We start from the raw sequence: 22,716 nt of genomic DNA, 5'->3' as shown, positions 1-22,716 counted from the left end.
TGCAGGGTATATATAGTTTGTACGCGAGTGAGCGAGTTTTACTGTATTTGTCAGGCTGTTCAGGATATTTTTAACCTCAGGATATTTTGCATATGAACTTATGATGCTCTCATGTTTTCAGCTTTGACACAGACATGCTGTTTTAACCTTAACTGTTACTCACACACAAGTTTACACATTTAGATGCATATCCATTCCTCAAACACATACTGTATACACACACGTCTAAATGCCAGTCTAACCCCTCGCCTCATCTCTGCGCTCTCTCTGTTCACCCCCAGTGGGAATGGGTTGAGGCCTTATCTTAGCAAAACACTCCATCCAAGTCCCCACTTGCTAACAGGCTTTACTGGCTAATCTTTAGCTCAGACAAGTGCCTGGGCGCTAGACGAAGAGCAAAGAAAGAGACACTGAGATGGAAAGCAAAAAATGGGGATGATAATTCATTTTTCTGACCAAATGCATCTGAGTTACGGATATGTCCTGTTGTATTCCTGGCCCCCTGATATATATATATACGCTCTGCTTCCCTTCCTCCCTCCCCCAGTGCCTTGTGGTTGGAACATCACATCAGACAATGGGACCATCTTCTCCCCGGGTTACCCAGAGGAGTACCCCAACTCAGTAGACTGCTCCTGGCTGATCACCGTGGCTCCTGGCTTCGGCATCAAAGTCAGCTTCACCCTGCTTCAGGTTCACGGGCCGCACGACTTCATCACTGTCTGGTGAGGAATTACCTTGACATTTCAGATACACTTCCTTTCTGCCTGTGGGTAAGGTTAAATTGTATTTGATCAATTTCTCTAGTGAGCAGACCAAGTCCATTTAAAAGAAATGTGGCACCCTGTACTTCAACGTTGAAATGTTACAATGTTTATTTATTTATTTATTCGGGGTTCAATATTCTCGTTATCATCACCTCCATTGACTTGTTTTTCAATCCCATCCTTCATCTCCTTGTCACCCACTTAGGCTTCTCTACCCGGTACACCTTTTTTTCTCCTGTGATATCCACCTTTGTTGTGTTGCTGAATCAGGCTCCAATAAGCTGATCTCTACTGCCCATTTCTCTCTTTTCATTTACTTTCCTCTTGAAGTGTATCCACAGCTTGTTTTCTGACTAACAGGTACAGTTCGTCCTCCCACTACATGTGGCCCTCACCTTATTACAGTTGTAAGAGATCTGCGGATCGAAAGCTCAACTCTGTCACATCTATGGCTTTCAATTTTTGTTTTATGTGTGTCCTTGGTTTTCTTATCATGCTCCTCAAAAATACTTATTTGGAAGTAGTTTTTAATGAATCTTCAACCACATCAATATCTATACAAATGTAGGATAAGGAATTTGTGAGGTTTTTCATTTGGTCTTTTTATTTGCAATTTCAATGAAAAGAAAATGTTTTTCAGCAACATGTCATGTATGTTAGCCAATCAGAGCAGTTTGTGAAATACAGTTCCCACTTTTGTGTTAGAGAAAAAACATAGAGTAAGCTTTGGCTTGTATAAATCTGTGTGTGCTAATGTTTGTGTCAGGATGTTTACCTGATAGTTCTGTGTATTTTCCCCGACTGAGTATCAGGGGTTAAATCTCCATAACACACGGCTGGGCCTGCCATATGTGCGAGCAAAGACAGGATTTTGCATGCATGACGGTTGCCAGTCCCAGTTGATCCCCTCTCCCGAGATGAGCTCCAAAGGTCCCCTCTCTCAGTGACACCGGAGATCTGACTGCCAACCAAGCTGGCTACTTGACGACCAAATGAAAGTCCACATGGCGTTGAATGACATCTATGTTTTACGGACTGGGTTGCTTATAGAAATGTGTGTGAATATTTCATGCAGAGTTTGTATCACTTTGACGACATAGCTAAAGTAGACCAAAATGTACCCTTTTAAAGCTTATTGTTCATCTTCTGTAAAGCCCCCCGTCCTGCTCTTCCCCAACAAGCTCCTGCAGAGCCAAGATGGGGACTATCATGATCCCCAGTTTTCAGTTACCACCGCTGTGTATCTATCCACTGAACTACTGAGCCAAGGAAATGGGCCCAGTAATGGCGGCTTGGCCACAGTGCTGTCAGGCAGCAGTCCCTAGCCAGCCGTTTCCAGAGCTGCTTGTAATCTCCCATGCCCAGTCTGACAGCCAAAGACAGATGGTTTTTAAGCTGAATGGTTGTGGCAGGAATCTGGGAGCCGGCTTAATCGGCCGTGCCCACGCCATGGGACTGCCAAGGCTGGGCCACCGCTTCCAAAGACACTCCCTTTGGATGGCAGTTAGCAGGGACAGCGCAATCCAGACCTGTCATTCCACGCTTATCTGTAATTTTTACCTTATTTCAACATAATCACCCTGAGCAGCCCAGAGTAATTGCTTTGGGTATGATGAAGTGAGAGCAGCTTGGTTATACTCTGCTGCTGGAAGCTTCTATACATAATCTGGCATCTGGCTTTGTTTGCTTTTTCTCAAAGAACTGCGTCACAGAGCCTTCAAGGTTCTTTATGGTTAGAGACAGAGCGAGCATTTCTGCAGAGGCTGCTGACATAAAGTCCCCACGGATAATTATCATCACAGTTTAATGTTGGATAGCTTACCTGTGACCTTTTATTTTTCATTTAGGGATGGTCCACTGGAGACAGCCAGGAAACTGGGAGTGTTCACTGATGGCGAGCCCAACGAGCCGCCCAGCAGCACATCCAATCAGCTGCTCATTCGTTTCCGTAGTAACACGGAGAAGGGTGGACTATTCCAAATCAGCTATCAAGGTATGTAATGTACTCTTCTCAAGTGAGCGTTATCTGTACCATATAGCTTCTGTGTTTGACTCACTTCATGTCTTTGTTTCTCTCCATACAGCGTACAGACTGCAGTTCTGCCTGCCTCCTCCCATCATCCCTAATGCAGAGATCCTAATGGCAAGCAAAGAGTTTAAAATAGGTAGGTGGAAGCTGTCACAAAAATGCATAGTCATACATATGTAGACACAGATATTAACTAGGCACCCTTGACTTTGTTTATATTAGACGTTGGACCCATCCTGACTTTTGGAATGTAAGCAATTTAAATATTGAATCCCTCTTTCGGTTCTTATTCTGGCTTGAAAGTTGCCCCAGGATCACCAACTTTCATACAAACTACTAGGGATGTAACGATATATGGAAAATAGCGATATCGCGGTAAATAAATGTCTCAATACCGTCGTGAGACTGACAAAATCTACCGCGATTTTTTTTTTTAAAGAATCTTTTTTTTTTTAAACCTTTATTTAACCTGATGGTCCCATTGAGATCATTGATCTCTTTTTCAAGGTAGACCTGTCCAACATGGCAGCAAGTAGGTTACAACATGAACATAAAACAAGAGATAACACAAAAGGACATCGTATTTACAGGGCTACATGTACATACCTAGAGACATTGACAAGTACCAACAGTATGTTTATATCTCGCCCTGTCTATAAGCCTCACCTTCTTGGCAAAAACTGTATTGTTTTTGAAGTGGTGGAGAGACAATGCACAGTTTTACCCACTGCCCAAAGCATATCTCTCTGTCCCACCAACGTCAGTACCAAGCAAGAGAGTTTTTTCCACAGCAGGGGATATTGTAAACGCCTCTTGATGATGCTGAGTGAGTGAGTTAGAGTTGAGTTACTTGAAAAATTATTACCTCGAATCAGTATCCCAGCTAAGGAGTGCTGATTAGTGTATAAAGACATGTTAGGTGGTATCAATCAGATATATTGTTTCCACCATCTCCGATCTGTCATTAACTGTTCTTCCTCTTCCTCCATCTCTCTCTGTTCAGGGGATATAGTGCGCTACAGATGTCTTCCAGGCTACCATTTAAGTGGAAACAGCATCCAGACCTGCCGGCTGGGGACATACTTGGAGTTTGAGGGGCCTCCACCCTCATGTGATGGTGAGTTAAAGCCTGAGGCTTGAAAAAAACTTAAACACTTATCCAGGGAATGGCATGCTCTCTCGTCAGAAAGGCCCTATTCACACACTCAGTTTGCCGCAGAGCAGCTCCTCTTCAAGGGGTGATGGTCAAGGGCCTTTCTCAACACGGGCTCCTCATCGGTGGTAGGATGTAAGAAGCAGGCACTGCCCTTTCAATTTCACTACCAACAATTATCCTGCCTGCCTGGGGATCTAATCTGTGACCCTAGAGCCTTTAACTCCCTCTTTTCACACATTGATATCGCTAACCCTTCTGGCTAAATGTAATATTACATTATCCAGCTTTTCTCCAAATAATCTCTGCTCTAAACAAACACTGTAAAAGCATTGATTAGTTCAAGTACAATGTGATAATTGGTTACATGCTAAATTAATTCTGGTGTTCAAAAGTCTCTAAAGTTATCTTATCTTTGTTTTCATTGCTTTATTTATGTGTGATGTTGTAAAGATATAAATCAGCTTATCGAACAGCAGCTCTACCATTTAAGTGAGCAAATGTTAGTCAATGATTTGAAATTGCTGTTCTGGCACTTCTTTGCTTCCAATTTGTTATAAACATATCCAAACGCAGGTGAAACTGTGTCTCCCTCTGCCAAAGCCACTCTCAGCGAGTTTATTTCCAGCAGGGTTATAGTGTGACAGTATCATTTTACCCCTAATCATTGGCTCATGCACTAGTTTGCCTTATTTCTTACTCCCATGGGTAATCTTTCTGCGTGTAGTCCTGAAGCTGCAGCCACATATAATGTAGGCACTACTTTCTCTCTCTGTGGATGATACTTGGCTCCCATGAGGCTGAGCCTGGCTTCTGTGTGGCTCACTACATGCTGAGATATGATCCTCCCAGAAGAATCAATGAGTGCAGTGTTCCCAGCACACCGTATGATCATAACACTGCATGTTGTGTGCAAAACTCCTCCTCTGGGCCAGAGACTGGGTGCATCGAGGGGTCCCTGAGTTACTTCTCTGCTATTAATATCATAAAAGCATATTTCATTCTCTTGTTTCCTTTTTTTAAACATATTGAATCTTTTTTCCCCTGTCTTACTGTGTTGTTGTCATTCTGTGTATTACTTTGTTGGTGGATTGTGAGAAGAGAGAGTAGGTAGAATATCAGAAATGCAACTCATGTTGAGTGCTATTTAGGAAAGATATACAATGTATGGAAGAGGAGGCAGAGTTGGTGAATGAAAGAGGGCAAATGAAGAGACAAAGGCGATGTGTGAGGTAGGGCTGCTCAATTAATCTTATTTTAATTACAATTACGGCTTGCAACGATTACGAAAACAACGTAATCGAAATAAAACGATTATTATTTTTTTATTATTATTACTTTTTTTTTGTATTGGTTTTTCAGTTGATTTATACTTAAAGTTCAGGGTAATAAACTGTTAAAAACATACTATTTTTCTCCAATAAATTGATGTTTTAAAAGTAAATGGATAATCGTGATATCAATTATTGACCCAAATAATCAAGATTATTATTTTTGCCATAATCGAGCATCCCTAGTGTAAGGTAATAATAATGATGGTGGTGGGGGCTGTGGCTCAGTTGTTAGTGTGCTGGACTTCGAATCAGGGGATAGCAAGTTCGAGTCCCACTGCAGTCAGCAGCTGTCGTTGGGTCCCTGAGACACTTCACCCCAAATTGCTCCTGTGGGGATTGCCCACAGTACCGAATGTATGTAAGTCGCTTTGGATAAAAGCATCTAACAAATGACATGTAATGTAATGTAATGATGTGGAACAAAGTACTCAGGAAACAGAGGCGAAAAAGTTATATTTGTGTGTGTGTTTATTTTCGCCTCTATGAAGTCCTCCCACTCTACCTACTGCAGTCACCTGAAGCTGATACTTTTGCTAGAGAAACAACCACTCGCTTCACTTTTTATTTGAATTTTGAAAATAATGATTTGCCTACAGCTTTGGCTTGCCAAGATAAACATATCTCTGTGTTTTGAATGTGCGTATGTGCTGAGAAACACTAAGAACAAACAATTCCATCCTCATACTCCTCTTTCCTGCAAGCTGTCATGCTGCCTGCATGGACTGACTGGTTGAGGGAGAGGAGAGAGAGAGGATGTCAAGAGAAGAGAGGAGAGAGCAAAGTATGGCAACAGATGCTAGTGAGAAGGAAGAGAAGAAGATTGGACGGTGAAGAATGAGGGACAGTTTGTCTCAGGATTCTTAAGGGGGTCAAACATAAATTTTTCTTGAAACATAGAGAGAGCTAAATGAGCAGGAAGGTGGCTTGTAAGTGAGAGCAGGAGAGTTAAAAAGGGAGGTGAGGAAGGGAGAGACTTAGATGGAGGGCAGCGAGGAGACGAAGTGCACAGCTCATTGAAATGCAGGGCACATGCCGGCTGCAGCTGCACCTATCAAATCAACACGTCTAGCTCTGACACGTGCACCCCACAAGATACACATTAAACTGCACACACTCGTGCATGCACTGTATAAACACACGCACTGGCCTGTCATGTGACCGCGTTACACAGCAGTGGATGTTCTCATTGTGAGCTGCACTGGAGTCTACAGGCAGTTCTGCAGTGTTGCTTGTCCCAAAGCGCCGGTATCTTCTCTCATCCTCTGCATTCCCCCCTGTCTGCACTCCTTCCTCCCCCTCCCTCACTCGCCCCTTTCCTCCACTGACTCACAATGTCAGACTTCGGTTTTTATGTAACACATATACCCTTTATTCCCTCTTCTCTCATTTTTTTTTTCTCTGAGCCTATTTCACAACACAGTGAAATATATTGTCACCCATTTTCACACAAGGCTATCTATCAATATCCTAGCACTGAGATGGATCAGAAGACACATAAACACACTCACTCTTGTTTTTCTTTATTTAATCCAGAGATGTGTCTCCAGTCACGACGGCGAATGGGTTTTAGCCTCTGTTGTGTTTCTGCCATCGGAGCAACCAGTTGGGTTGTGATTTATCTGATTTCCCCGCTATTTGATTAAACTGGGTCGTATTGGACCCACAGCCCTTAACTGCATCTGCTGCTGAGACTGCGGGGAGTTCCAGCAGCGCGCACACACAAACACAAAGCAACAGCATCAGTACTAAGTGTTGCTTGAATTCATTAATGAAACCCAATGAGCTCTGATGATCCAAAATCCCTGTGTTTATCCCCCAGACAGATTTCTGCTTAAAACCTGCATAATCACCCATCACATTAGTCTCCCAGCTCGCTTTCTTCATCCCACTCAGTCCCCCCTCGCCTCTCTGTCTATCACCTTTTTGTTCCCTAGATTATTTTGCCCCGGCCCCCTTCTTTTTGTCCTACAGAATGGATTACAATTGCCCTTTTTCTCATCTTCATTGTCGTCCCTGACTTCCTCAAGTTGTGAGGTCTTGATCCACACTAATGCTTGTGTTGTGGCCCATCCCCTTCAATCAGCTCGTTATCGCTCCTCAGATGATGCTAATTAAATAGCAACATGAGTAAAGGCATCTCAACAGCTCTGCAGTGCTACATGCTTGATGTATTGTGGATTGATGCGTGTGTGCGTCTATACTACTCCACACTGGAAAGCTCAAATGTATGGATGCAGATGTGTGTGCATCTGTGCTTGTCTGCAAGGAAGCCTTCTGCCGCATTTTTAATCGGGAGGCTGTTGCATACTGTTGAACAATTTATTCACCAACAGAAGGGATGTCTCACAGATTGCTGTTCCCGCTACCAGCTTATTCCAATCCTTGTCTCGTTAAAGCGAAATTTCATTTTGAGCCGTATCATGGTTGATCTCACCTTGTGTCTTGAAGCTGCCTTTCTCCAGCTGTCAGATGTGTCCCCTAATACCCTTTTGTTTACATCCAAACAGAGTGGTGCTTCTTTTCAAACTGGATTAGTTTCATAAGGAGCAACCTATAGATAAGAGCTCCCTGCCTGTCGCCCTCCATTAACTCCCAGACAAGCAGAAAGCTGTTTTCAAGACATGTTGAAGCTTTCTGAAAGGTCACCATCAAAACACATCTCATCCTCACAAAATTGATAGTTTAATAAACTTTCCTCATAGATTTGATGCGCTACTTCCCGGTGCAATCAAGTGCCTTTTCACTCACATCCACTGAGGTGCTTGAGGTTGTAAATGTTTTCACAAACTCGGAGAGTGGGATAGGAATAGTTTGCTGTCAAAATGGCACTATTACTTTGGCTTTTACCATTGTGCACGCTGGGGGAAATTGTATTTTCTGAGATGATGCTCACAAATGGCAAAGCATTTTCCTCTCATACCCACTTTGTGTTTGGATTATTATTATCCCACTACTTTAGCTTCCACAACATGAGCTCAATATGTTCTTTTGTTGTATTTTTTCTTTTGGCACTCTAGGGATGGAGGGTTTTAATTCTATTTGGGACACTTGTTGCATGTCATTCCCAGTCTTTCTTTCATTGTATTGCTTGCAGTCTCTCTACAGTTATCTACACTATTTTAAAAAGCCAACAAAATGTTCAGACATTATTCGTTTGCTTTGCCCTACTTGTTGCCCCATTTCTTTTGGCTAATACAAAACAAAATTAATGGACACAAGTTTAGGCAAAATTGACAGGAACAGGACTCATTTTAACATGCTTGGCTTATGAGTGACAGCTTGCCTGACACTATCTGACAAAACCTGGGGCAATATATCCCACCTACTTGACAGCCCAAGCCAGGTAAAAACTAAAATTCCAAAGATTATTTGCAAATTATCTTTACCAGGGCTGTCTGCCATGATGTTCGTCATGTAATTATATGTTCCCCTATAAACACAGGAAGGAGGTTGAACAAGCTAAGAAACACATACACCAATGTGTACTGAAAGAAACGCACAGATCCACTTTGTACACGGAAAAAGGTTTACACATTGTCCTACAAATATGGCCCTTTTACAATGTAATTCAGAGCATTCAATATTTCAGCACTGTAATAAAAAACCTTCCAGTGCTGCCTTACCCTGAGGCTAATGTGGCTTGAGTATTTAAATTGCGGCACACAACAGGGGCCTTTACACCCCTGCTATGTTTTGTGCCCAAACACACTCACACACAAAAAACATACGTACATGAAAAAAACACCTTGTGTTGTGCTCTTTAAAGTGGTTTTAAATCACACATGCAGAATGTTATGCTTTGTTTGTTTTTTATTTCTGCTTTGTAATTAAAGCCAGTGGCTGGTATTTAACAATAACCATGTTTTTTTTTAAATGGTCTTTTTTTAATTGAAGAGCTCTTAACCAGCTTCTGGGTTGAGTTTCAGCAAGGCTTCAGTGTTAAAACCTTTCATACAATGATGTTGATCAAAGTAGACCCTTGGGATTCGTTGTGATATAGGAAAGCAGTAATATACATTATAAAACAGTCAATAGAGAACATTTGCTTTATGTATGTGAATGGAAACTAAAAGCAATCCAATGCAAACAAGAAAATTAAAATCTCCCATTTTTTTAAGAGTTATTTTACCGTCCTTTTCTTTAGACCTCAGCCCTATTAAGTGATCCAAAAAAACAATAGAAAGGAGAACAACTCAAAAGCAGCAAAAGCATTGTGTTGTCATAGCAGCATTGGCTTCCTTTCATGTTGTAGTTTGTTATTATGGTTCCACTGTGTAAGCAGGCGAATTAAGAGGTTGGCTTCACAGCATCGCAGGAAAAGCACAACAGACAGAAGCGTTGTGTAACGTCTGATAATACAGACAGAAACCAATAAGAAATGTCAAAGCATGCCATAGAGATGTCCCAAAATAAATAACAGTGACAGAGGGGGTAGGACATGAGTACAGTATGTGGTCCACCCAGACGTGTCACAGCAATATGACTCCCAGGCAGATGTGAGCGTGCGCCGGCTAATAAGCATCACATCTGTCACATTCTGACAATGGGCAAAGAGCAGGAAATATGCTCGTGGCAAGAGAGTAATCTTATATAATGTATAAGCCGTTTCCTGGACAGCTTTGTTTGCCACGACAGCATCAACACCAGGATGAAAATTAGCTTAGCGATGCTTTTAGTCACATTGAGTTGCCTTCCAACAACAACATGGTTCTAACCGATCCAATTTGTGCTTCAATGTAAATTAAATTCCCTGAAATAGAAAACAATGAAAAACCATGTTAAGGTATATGTGTAAGAAACAACACTGGAAAGCTACATGTAAACAAGCCTTTCCTCCTGTAATAAATATGTCTTATTTTTCTCACAGTGACATGTCCCATGAATGAGATCCTGACAGCTTCAACAGATGTCATCATGAGCCTGTCACCAGGCAACGGCTTCCCACATTTCGAGTCCTGCTCCTGGGTGGTCAAAGTGGAGCCCGGCTACAACATCACCTTCACTATTGAACAATTCCAGACCAGCCGTCAGTTTGATGAGCTCGAGATCTTTGATGGTGAGTCACTGCATCTGTAATGAAAGGGAGCACATAGTATCATGTCTGTGTTGATTTGTTTTTGATAACAAAAACTATGACAAATATTGGTCAACAAACTTTATTTCAGGTTCAAGAAGACAACACGTGCCTCATTCAACTCTGGCAATTTTCACATGCAATATGTAATGACTTATTGTAGAATTAAACTGCACTAAAAAGTATTGTGGTCAACTACAAATATGAAGGATACAAATTACCAAAAAGTTAAGATCAAATCATAAAATAGATACCTGAACACTGGTAACATGCTATTTAGATTGTGCAGCATTATAATTGTTTTGACCTTGTTTGTATCAAAAACAGCTGAACTGAGTATCATGTTGACCTGTACTCTGTGGCTAACTGGCCCTCTCTTGAGACCAGGCGCAACATCTACTGGCTGATGTTTGTTTACAAAACACTCCTAGGCCTCACCCCCTTCTACTGTACCTCACACAATTACTGCAACTCCGCCCACCCCCGACGCACAACACCCGGTCAGCTACAAGCATTCTGCTAAAGATCCCCAAAGCCCATACATCCTTTGGCCGCTCCGCTTTTCAATTTGCAGCAGCAGATAGCTGGAATGTCATTCAAACAATGTTGAAAATGAAAACCTTTGTCTCCCCCCGCACCTTCAATGTCACTATTATAGACACCCTGGTACACACATGTAGCTGCTTTTCCTGATGCTGATTTTAATGACTGATTGAACCACAGCAATATTCTTTTAGAGTTTTTATATGTTTAACTGCTATGCCTGTCATCTTTGCTCTATGTGTTTGTGTTGTTTCCTCGGTTCTGTAGTGCCCGGATCTTTTTATTTTTTCCCTCCCAAACCCCATCCCCTCAGGAAGCCTTTGCCTCCTGTCAGGTCATCATTGTAAATAAGAATGTGTTCTTAATTGATTTTCCCGGATAAATAAAGGTTCTACTACTACTACTACTTTCAGGTCTGGGTGTGGCCCCCTTTTGACCCTTTGNCTCGCTGAATATATAAAATGAAAATTAAGTAAGTTGTCACGCCATATGTACTCTGTTATTGTCGATGTCTACCGCCTGTATATATGTGTGTGGTGTGGTGGTAATCACATAAATATATATGCTAAAGTCTTCATCTCTCGTGAGAGTATTATTGCATTTTGATAGTCTCTGACCTATATTAGTATCATAACTTTCATGTCGTAATCCTGTGGTTTTGGTTTGACTCTGGCGCAGACAGGCGGCGTAGATGCGTGTGCGGGTGTGTGCACGCGCGCGCGCGTGTGTGTGTGTGTGTGTGTGTGTGTGTGTCGTGTGTGTGTGGTGTGTGTGTGTGTGTGTGTGTGTGTCTGTGTCGTGGTCGGTGTGTGTGTCGTGTGTGGGTGACATGGTGTGGTGGATGTCGAGGAATCGTATATTATATATAGTCCTATGAACGGCAACACATAAAAGTAATAACTTCGGTCATTGTACCAGGAATCTTTTCAGTGGAGAAACAAACATCTATAGATGATTTGATTTCGTATGTTTATGTCTCTCATTACATGCCGGACAATACGACTCACTATATATAAGTAGTGGTGTCCGAGACTTCCTTTGGCTACCTGACAGGTGACGGGTTCAAGTCGCCTTACTCAGGAATGGGCGTTCACTGTCCTCAAGTCAATAGAACCCCAGAACAAGAGCTCATTCCCTTGCTTACCTCCGCACTCGACCCCCGGCCTTCTTTAGCCTCGTCCGCCCTCGCGCATGACGTCAGCGAAATGGCCGTGGCCAACACTGGCTTTTCTCGTCGACTCGCCGTCTTTCCGTTTCCGAGAGACAGTTGGCCCTGGTAAAAAGCAAGGATGGGAGTGGATACCCAGTACTTCCTACCCAGTACTGCGCTTTCTTGCTCTAGCCGCCCATGTTCGCCGCTCTACCCACAAAAGAGGGCGTCCCACCGGACCCCTAATCCTTTCAAGTCGATTAGGTCCTTCCCCTGAGGCCTCGAAACTTGGCGAGGGGAGCGAAGCACAAGCTTCCTCCGCGTCAACTCCACCAAGCCGCGTCTGGATCATTCCCTACCGGTGGGGACCGGCGGAGGGATCCCTCCACAATTGTTCCGGTGCAGGCAGACCCTCCTATGCCTCCTCCATCTGGATCCTGGTCCGCCTCCCTAATTATTACGACGAAGCCCGACCGGACCCTCGCCGGGGAACCTAGGCCGGGGGGGGTGGGGCGGTCAGGTCTCGACCAGCTACACCGGTTCCCTTTCCTTCTCTAAACCCCGAGAGGCGACCTTGGACGATGCGGGGCACTGGGCTGCGTGCCTATTCCGCCCTCTTCTACCTACCTCCTACCTGTGGACGAGACCGAAAGACCGTCGCCTGGGAGTGCCGACAAGAGTGACATTTGTAACGCGCCGCTACTTTTCGTCAAATTATTTTACTATTACGGTCCCTACGTACCCCGTCTCGACAGTTGAGAAAATTTGTAGTGACAACGGCCTTTCATTCGTAGCGCGCCTCCTGGGTTAGTCACAAGGCGAGGCTAATATCGAGGAAGGTCTCTAGGGCATATCTCCATCAGACAGAGGGCTGTGCCTCCTCTCATCAATAATGGACGTCTCTTTAAAGTGACAGCTCAGAGGAGAGGATTTCTCATTTCTCCAACCGCCTGCTGCTTCCCCTCCTCTCTCCTCGGTTCCCCTCCTCGACTCCTCCGCTCGCATCTCCTGTGGGCGGGACTAAGACACGAGGATAGGAGTCGAGGAGGTGAATTAGAGAAATGAGAAAGGCCCATTGTCACTAAATACACACTTTTCCTATTTACTATGCACTTTTTTACTATAGTCATACTTAAAGAATAGCACAAGGTTCAAAGGTTTTAATATCATATACAAGGCTACAGTGTTGGTGTGCAATTAAAAACTAGGGTCTCAGGTTCCTCAAACACATACAAAACAATTATTATAACAATAATAATAGTGCAAGCTCAGGAGTCTAGCAGTGTTATGTCCTGTGGGATAATACTGAGTATTAAACCGCATAATTATTCAGGGCCTTGAATATTCTCCAGTACCCTTTGATACGTTTTTTCATGTGGTTTATTTGTTATGAAACAGTCAACCATTTTCAGAGTTTGTCTCAGTTTTGTGTGTTGAGTATTTGTCTTTCCATGTCAATAGTAGTAGTAGTGATAGTAAAAAAAGGCGTATCGAAACCGAAGAAAAACTCTGTTTTTTAATTTGGGTAATAACAGGGTGGTTTCCACAGGGTCATACGTATATATGAGTGGGTTTCTGACCTCTTTCTCTGCTGGAGCCTAACAAACATCCTTATTATATTATTCCTTCATTAAGTTGCCATCACATTGCGGCGCCCTAAAAACTAACATTACACAGGCTTTGTAAACCTGGTAATTGTGATCTGATTTAATGAAAAACGCCTTGTTCTCATTTAGCAATCTCTCTGTTTCCTGCTCCCTCTGTCCTTATTTCACTCTCATCCACCTACTGTTTCCCCGCGTGCGCCTTTCACCATGGTTACACCCCGTAATGTCCTTGTTCCTCCTATCTGACATTTTTTTCTCCTCCATCACCCTTTGCCATCCGCCTTTCCATCTCCCCATACTAGAATTACCCTGATTATGATTATAGCTGTGATGATAATGATAACCACTGCAAAATTGCGCTCTCTCTCTCTCTCTCTCTCTCTCTCTCTCTCTCTCTCTCTCTCTCTCTCTCTCTCTCTCTCTCTCTCTCTCTCTCTCTCTCACACATCCAACACCCAGGAGATTACGGTTGACTGAAAGGCTGCCTGCAAATGTTTCCCCCATCTCATTTTTACCTCCTCAACCTCTCTTTGTTTCTTTGTTTTTTTCTTGTTTCATATGGCTTTTTTTAATATATATACTTCCCCTGCTCTCACCACTCATTGCTCACTCCATCTCCGGCTCACCTCTTGTCTCTTGTCAGTCTCTTCAATGTTCTGCCACTCTTTCATCTCTGTTGCTGTGCTCCTTCCAACCTTTCCTGCTCCTTCTTACCTCGGCCACTTTTCCCCATGCGTCTTCCTCTCTCTACTCTTCTCATCGACGGTCACAAAAGAAAACTAGATACATTTGCTTTTTTCAAGCCATAGAGCATTCGGGAAATAATGATTGTCCTGCCTCTTGAGTAGGTGAAGTGGACAACATGAAATGACTTTGTTACTCTCCCTCATCTTTCATTGATGTATGCCCTTTTTACTAATATGACATTCAAATCCATGTAATTTACAAGATGAACAGAACTTGAATAGGCCAGTGTTCTCCTTTTATGCAGGAGCCCCAGATCAGGCAGAACACTATTCATAAGTCCTGTTCAAAACAGCACGATGTTCATTTTGGTAACTATGGTCCCTTTTAGAAGAATACAAGGACCTGTGTCTTTATTGGGTCCTGTAAGTCTGGAGAAAATCTAAGTCTGTCATTAGTTCTCGTCTCGGTTTGGGCAGCAGTGTGTAGGGAACTGAAGGGTTGCCGGTTCAAGTCCCGGTCAGACCAAAAATAAACTGGAAGCTGAAAAGGTTCCAGTTTGAGGTGTCCTTGAGCAGCCTCTTCGCTCTGGCACCTCTCTATAAAGATGCATGTGTTTAGGCCAACCCGATATCACGGCAAGACGTGAACATGTGACGATTTACCATGCTGGGAGACGTGAAGATGTCACGATTTTGTCCCTTCAAACGTGACAGTTACACGGTATTGTTAACCCATGTTAACCAGTGGAGAAATACCCGGAAATGCCAAGCAAATGCTACCCCGACGGTCGGTTGTTATTGTCAATATTAATATAATAATGATTTATTTTGTAATAGTCACTCTCGATTACGCCGATTTTCTTGTTGCCCCAGCTGGTCGACACCTCTTTTAGCAGAAACAAAGGCTACATTAATGTATTAAATCAATGTTAATCCATGCGTGTGGATGTGGAATTAACGGACGTGACGTTGTGCGATTGCGTTGCCAGGCAATAGCTTCGCTTCATGTTAATTTACAAACTCTTCAACTACAACTGTAGTTATATTTAAAAACATGTAGAAGGCCTCACAAAATACTTTAATGTAAATTTAGATTTAAATGTGAAGGAATGTGTGTATAACAAAATACATCCGTCATAAACGAAACCGGAAACAGATGTAGGCAAGATCCTCAGCTCGATGATTGGATGGTTTAGCCGCAATGCACGCTGGGATTTGGTGTTTATGCGATGTGAAATCCGAAACATTTAAAAAAAATAATAATAATACTTTATTCCGAGTGTGCTTGCTTTTCTCTTTGAAAGTCATCACATAACGGCATTGTAATACACGGTTCGGCTGCATTAAATATTACATATCTGCCGTAGTTCTTTATTTATAGAGCGCTGATGAGAAGACTTCTGGACAAACAGGAAGACCTGCCGCCAAAACGGAAAACGTGACGTGGATCATAAATATATCAGCAATTAAACAACATCTTACATTTATTTTCACACAATGCGTCTCCTTGCAGTATCAACAATAATTCAGCTGACTTTTATATTTGATCCAATTGGTAGATAGGCTGTATTTACACCATAACGGTGCACAGCTGATAGAAAGGGACACCTGGTGGTTAAAGCACGTTATTGAATTTTATAATTTTATTATTAGATATTAATAGGATCCCTATAAAGTATATTCATTACTCGTTATTCTCAACCAATAGTTAATTAAAGACTGTATATAATGATTATTTTGCACATCCCTTTCAAGATTTTCTTAGGTTTGTTGACATATCATAACACAACTACGGTGTAGTTATGCAATGAATGAAAAACTTGGGTCGCAGGTTCCTCAACAGTGCATTACAAGACATCTATCAATATGTGTGTATACCTCCACACTGAAAAAAAGGGGAAAGTGGGGTTGTTCAATTTGCAAATATGCATTTAATATATGACACATAATTAATTCATGTTTCTCGTCGAAACATGAATCAATCATGTAGAACTATGTTAATCTTGAGGGGTTTGCGTTCTATAAGTCTCAATCATGTTAAGAAATAAGAAAAAAGTTATGTTTGTCTCTGTAACTCCGCCCACTGAGCACATACGTCAGCAGCTTGCTCTGCAGCCGATTACTCAGCTTCTAATTATTATTTACAAATATTTTATCCACAAATGAATATGGTCGGACTCAAACCCGTACTTTAATAGTTTCGTAATTGAACCTGAACAATATGGCACTTTAATGGACAAGATGTAAAGCAGAAAAAAATTGCAAAATATATTTATTTTTAAAAATGTGAAGCTTTTTCTTTTTTAAACAAAGGAGGGCGGGGAGGGGTTCTACCATATTTTCTTCCCTCATCGGAGGAGTAAGCTGATTCTGTCCCGAGAACATCTCTACAAGGTAAAAGTTATTTAAAGTTATTTAATGTCATCAAATGTTCGTCATAGTTACAGGTTATCACAAGACGCATTGTTTGCAAAAAGCAGAGTTCACATTTGCCGTTACAACGAGCAACGTAAATACAGCTGTCAATTTGTAAACATTGTCATTCACTGGTGTTAGCTAGGATAAAGCCATGAAAATCATAAGGTGAGTTTATATTGATTGACTTGTGTTTAGCGTGTTTTTTTATACTGTGAGTATTTGTAGAGCGTAAGTCCGACAGTTGCTTGATTTACAATATTTAAAACTATGAACCTTGCCCAAAGTTATGCACATTAAACCGAGCTCAGTGGGGAGGGGGGAGTCATATCTGATGGATGAGCTTGGCATGTTTGCATGTCTATAGGCTATGTCTTGTTTTAAATGCAGGGTGGGTCAATTTGAGGGTGATTGTGGTGACCAACATCATCCAGTTGTGGTTTCGTACCTAATTATGCACACAAAAAAATGGGTGTTACAACCCCTTTAATTTACCTATTTTGACGTGCCTAATAATAAATAATAATAATAATAATAGAAATTAATAGGCGAGCTAGCCCTTGATCCAGTGGCAAAGGGCGTCGCTCGAGGGCAACTGTCGAAGAAACACCCGGACCCGACCCACGTCACCGCCCTGAGTCCGGTAGCCCTGCTTGGGCTACCGGGCCAGAGCTATTCAGTGATTCGTGGTAGGGGGTGAGGGGGGCAACTGGTTAAAATGATTCAACAGTTGGCTTTCACCCGGCCAGCTCTCAGGCGCCTCGCCTAAAATTCAGGGTCAGTGGTGACCGATGTACTGGCAGTGGACTAGCGGGAAACTGCGTGCTCATTAAGATTGAAGATTGTCTTTGATGTGTTTATTTGGTCTAGTTGAGAGTCGGAGTATACTCGAGAGTCTTGTGCAAAGTTGTTAATTTGACAGTAGCGGACAGACTCGAACGACGAGCACACGCGGTAGGCACGCAAATTGTACGTCTACGACCCTAGGACTTGCCATCGTCGGACCTCGCGACACCGTCGTAACTGGCAGTGGCGGGCGTATTATAAGCGGCCCGTGAACTTCTTAGGGTCTCTTCTAGGTCCTTTACCAGTGTTAATTCCGTCTAATTAGCCAATAGTTCTCAATGTTTTATGAGGGTTTTTAGAGCAAGTCCTGATTGCCAAAAGGTTCCCCTGGTGTAGTAAATGGAGGTTGGTGAACTCCCCAGGACCCTACTACCCGCCTTATGAGCGAGCANAATCAGTCATTAAAATCAGCATCAGGAAAAGCAGCTACATGTGTGTACCAGGGTGTCTATAATAGTGACATTGAAGGTGCGGGGGGAGACAAAGGTTTTCATTTGAAAACCTTTGTCTCCCCCCGCACCTTCAATGTCACTATTATAGACACCCTGGTACACACATGTAGCTGCTTTTCCTGATGCTGATTTTAATGACTGATTGAACCACAGCAATATTCTTTTAGAGTTTTTATATGTTTAACTGCTATGCCTGTCATCTTTGCTCTATGTGTTTGTGTTGTTTCCTCGGTTCTGTAGTGCCCGGATCTTTTTATTTTTTTCCCTCCCAAACCCCATCCCCTCAGGAAGCCTTTGCCTCCTGTCAGGTCATCATTGTAAATAAGAATGTGTTCTTAATTGATTTTCCCGGATAAATAAAGGTTCTACTACTACTACTACTTTCAGGTCTGGGTGTGGCCCCCTTTTGACCCTTTGTCTCAATAGCCGCGTTCACACCGCAGTACTTTTCCCACTTTAGTTCCGATATAGTTCCGAAATGTCGCGTTCACACCAAAAAAAGCCGGAACTAAAACTAGTTCATGAGAACCTTTTTACCCCCTTTTCAGTCCCTGCTAGAGAGCAGGTACTTCCGTGGGAGAAAAAGGTTCCTGTGTCTGATTGGCAAACCACGCCCCGTCAAACTCCCAAAAAGTTTTGTGAAGCCGCCATTTTATTATCCTTGCATTAGCATGATTAGCATTAGCCCAGCGCAGAAACGCAGAGAGACTAACTTATGGCAACACAAAATAAAACATGGGAGCGGTGGAGATGAGGAGGTGTCGGCGTTCTGGCGATTTAGTCGGAAGGCTTCAGTAGAAGTAGGAGTCCCAGCATCTGGGACTCCCAGCAGCTTCTACTGAAGCCAGTCCCCAACTCCGGGGACTTCCGGCCAGGGACTCCGGGTGGCAGTATACGCCGTGAAGTTGTTTGCAGTCTGCCAGTAAACCCAAAGCAGAAGAAGAAGAAGTGACGTCAGCGGCTTCATTTGCCTAATCCACCCTCAGGAACTAATTTCCGGGGTGAACGCGATCTGTACTTAGTTCATGAGAACTAAAGAGTTCTCAGGAACCTTTGTGGGAAAAGTACTTGGTGTGAACGTGCCTAATAATGCACATAATACAACCAAGGCTTTTGCAGCCACTACAACCTAAAGTAATTATCATGTCTCTTTTTCCTCAAATAGTTCCACCTCATGTGACACTAGACTAGGTTTATGTATTTGCAGAGAAGACGTTGGGAGGATATCAGGTTTATATAAATACACTGAGGCATTTGTTCTTTCATTATTAGGTGTTAGAATGAGTCTTATCAAAGATGCAAGCTGTATCTGATTTCAAAGTTAAGCTGATTCAGAGAAATGCTTAATAACAGGGACATAAAGACTTCTCTTTGCATTGTTTAGTAANGACTTCCGGCCTGGGATTTTGGGCGGCAGTATACGCCGTGAAGTTGTTTGCGGTCTGCCAGTAAACCCAAAGCAGAAGAAGAAGAAGTGACGTCAGCGGCTTCATTTGTCTAATCCACCCCCAGGGACTTATTCCGGTGTGAACGCGATCTGTACTTAGTTCATGAGAACTAGAGAGTTCTCATGAACTAAGTTCTCATGAACCTTTGTGGGAAAAGTACTGCGGTGTGAACGCGCCTATTGACACCTCCCCCCCACACTTTCTTGACCAACGACTCATTCTCACTTATATCCACAACTAGAGGTTGAAATTAACCAGACATCTGATTCCCCGCCCATAACAAAGCTTACTGCATCTACTAACAGAACAATCACACACAGGCCCTGCTTCACAGTGACAGGACATCTACAACAGCCTTAACATTAGCATGTGATTAGAGGCGCAGTCAGCAACTCTGCCAGGATGCTCTTTGAAAATGGCCGTCGTACACACTAGTGTTCCCGATTAGTGCTTTATGTATTCTGCAGAGTGGAAGGGAACAGACTAACCTTGCCAAGGCAATTATGGAGGAATCTTTTTTTCCACAATTAGACTAAAAGGCACAACTTAAAATCCCTGACATGACAAGATATATATTAAAAAAATATGTTGTCCGTGCATAATGAGAATTTCTATCAATTTAAATGTACAAGAAAAATGCTATTTAAATTAAAGTCCAGCTTTCAGTGTGTAGATCATGGCTTTATAAAGAATACTCATTCGTAGAGTTAGTTTACTTTCAATTTTCGGCGCTCTTAATCATTAAAGCGGCTATTTTGAGACATTGTAACTGATAAGCTAAGGGCCGGTACATCTCTAACAGTTGACCAATCAATACCGAGCTGGCCAGATAACCAATCAGAGCAGACTGGGCTCTGGTTTCAGACAGAGGGTGAAAAGAGGTGCTGCAGCACAGGCATGGGGAAAATAAAGACCTTTTTGAACATTAAATCATTTAAACACGTCACAGTAGAGACACAACATAGAAATATGAACCTGAAAATGAGCAGAATAGGGCCTTTTTAAGTTATGACAATTGCAAAGATGGATTCTTCTTAATAAATGATTTCTCTCTCTTCCTCAGGCCCATCCAGACAGAGCCCTCTCCTGATTACCCTCAGTGGTAACTATTCCAGCCCTCTGAGCATCACCAGCTCAAGTAACAGGGTCTACCTGCACTGGTCCTTCGATCACACCACCAGCCACAAAGGCTTCCGCATACGCTACTCAGGTACGTCATGACCAGACTTACACCAGCCTGAAGTCACAAACTTTTCAGACAATGTTATTTTGGCTGTCCTTTTAGAATGGATCAACAGAAGAACTCGTAGACATTGTTGTATGTGCAAACTCAACAGAGGTGCCTTTGGTTCACTGTGCCAACAAGACCAACATTTAGGCTGCCAACTGCAGCTGAGATAGCAAGAAATAAAACCCATCTCCATGACAACCTACCGAGGGCGACGGGCATCTGCAGCACTCCTCGCTGTGCACCACAGGCCTAGGAATGACTAAACGCTGTTTATTTTGTATTTCTTATTATTCTTCTGTTCTGTCCTGCTCCCAAGAAAGATATGTTGGTATACGACACCTGCATAATCGGCTCTGAATTATGACTGTGTAAATATTTAAAAGGCTCCCTCCGTTCTGTATCAACAGCACTCAGCCAGATTGACTAATCGTCTCTCCCCTCCTCTCAGCGGAGCGCTCCGTCTCCCCTACCGGATGTTCTGTCGTGTCTCTCTGTCCCTTTTTTATTTATTTCTTGCCTCTTTTACTTTTTTTTATCTTAAGCCATGATGGATTTTGCCATAGCAGGCTAAGAGACAGCCAAACTGAAGGGATGGCTGAGAACCCGCGAGTTGCCATGGTCAATATGGAGGTGCCTTATGTAGTGCCTTGGTGGGGAGGAAGAAACAGATGGCAGGTTCATGTATTCACCGGTTCCCTTCATCAATCCATCGCTTTTCTCCGTGGGCAGGACTTCCATCAACAACTTGCAGAAATCTCCTCTAGCAACTGGCCATCGCATTTTTTATTCTTACTCTCCATCCATAGCCTCAATCGCTGTTTCTCAATCACCTAATTTAGTCTCTCTTCTATCAATTCAACCAACTTACTTAGTATCTTTCCAGCCATCTCCTTAAGCTCATATGTCCCTCCCTCATCTGTATTCTTCCTCCCACTTCCTCCTCCTCTCCATTATCTATTCCAATCCAGTCACCTGCCAATGTAGATCGCATTCCTCTGAGCTGCAGGGCTGATTGCAGGGAGACAAGCTGTGTACTATAACAGGCAGAGAGAGGGAAGGAAAGGGGAACACAGAGATAGAGGAGAATGAGTTGGACTCAGACAGACGGGAAGAATTGAACTCGAGGGTGGCTCAGGAACCGCCAGTCTCTCTGACTGACATATAGAAGCTCATTTGATGTAATACATATCATTGGAAATATAACATGGGCTTACTGGACGTGTTGTTTCCTTATGTTACGTAGCCATCAAGGGCAATAATGAGAATCCACCTTTGATGATTGTGAAGATTGGTTCAACCTTGAACCTCACAATATGTCCAAATCCTTAAAGTACATTGCTGTGTGACATCTACTAAGAAATCTTTCTGAGTGAACCACAGAGTCATATTCCACAAAACGTATTTTTTTCATCTAACATCTGTTCAATGCCACACACTGTTATGAAATGTCCCAGATTGTCTGTGCCCTTGGAACAATGTGTGAGAGACAGCAACATCTCATAAGTGCTGTAAAAATATAACAGCTCTGACATGGTTTTATTTTTACACCGAAAGGGAGTTGTGTCTGTTTGCATGGTGCTAAAAATATGCAGTTACTTGAAAGAGATGCTTTCAACGTGAGCTATAGGTTTGACATTTTCATTATTATATATTAATGTAATGTGATCCTAGTGTAATGTATAATACACTTTGTTGTGTCCCTGGTCCACTTCTATCCTGTCCTCTCTACACAATAGGCACTATTTCCTGCGTAACAAAGCCATGAATTGTTGCATCACAAAATTACAATATTATCCAGGATGTTTTCGCGATGTGTGTTTTTATTTGTTTGCCATAAGTGTAATTTTACCGTATGACTGTTAGCCCCAGAAACCCTTCATTCTTTAGGGTCCACAGATCACTCGGTATGATGAATGGTTATTGCATCCCCCAATTTAAGCAACAAACAACAACAGATACTTCCTTCCTGTTATTATGTGTT

General features: G+C 42.6%; 1 protein-coding gene across 1 annotated transcript in view; it reads left to right on the top strand.

The window, feature by feature from the left end:
- csmd2 (CUB and Sushi multiple domains 2) overlaps positions 1 to 22,716 on the top strand; it is a 221,697-nt gene that overhangs the window by 166,105 nt on the left and 32,876 nt on the right. The window contains exons 46-51 of the mRNA XM_010794261.1: positions 548 to 725; positions 2,615 to 2,760; positions 2,852 to 2,932; positions 3,800 to 3,913; positions 10,151 to 10,339; positions 20,568 to 20,714. Coding sequence (XP_010792563.1) covers positions 548 to 725; positions 2,615 to 2,760; positions 2,852 to 2,932; positions 3,800 to 3,913; positions 10,151 to 10,339; positions 20,568 to 20,714 — 855 coding nt within the window. The remainder of the gene's footprint in view (positions 1 to 547; positions 726 to 2,614; positions 2,761 to 2,851; positions 2,933 to 3,799; positions 3,914 to 10,150; positions 10,340 to 20,567; positions 20,715 to 22,716) is intronic.

The sequence above is a fragment of the Notothenia coriiceps genome, unplaced genomic scaffold, assembly GCF_000735185.1.
Source record: "Notothenia coriiceps isolate Sejong01 unplaced genomic scaffold, NC01 NC01_scaffold00037244, whole genome shotgun sequence".
In the NCBI taxonomy this organism is placed as follows: Eukaryota; Metazoa; Chordata; class Actinopteri; order Perciformes; family Nototheniidae; genus Notothenia; species Notothenia coriiceps.
This window is presented reverse-complemented; position numbering and strand designations above follow the sequence as displayed.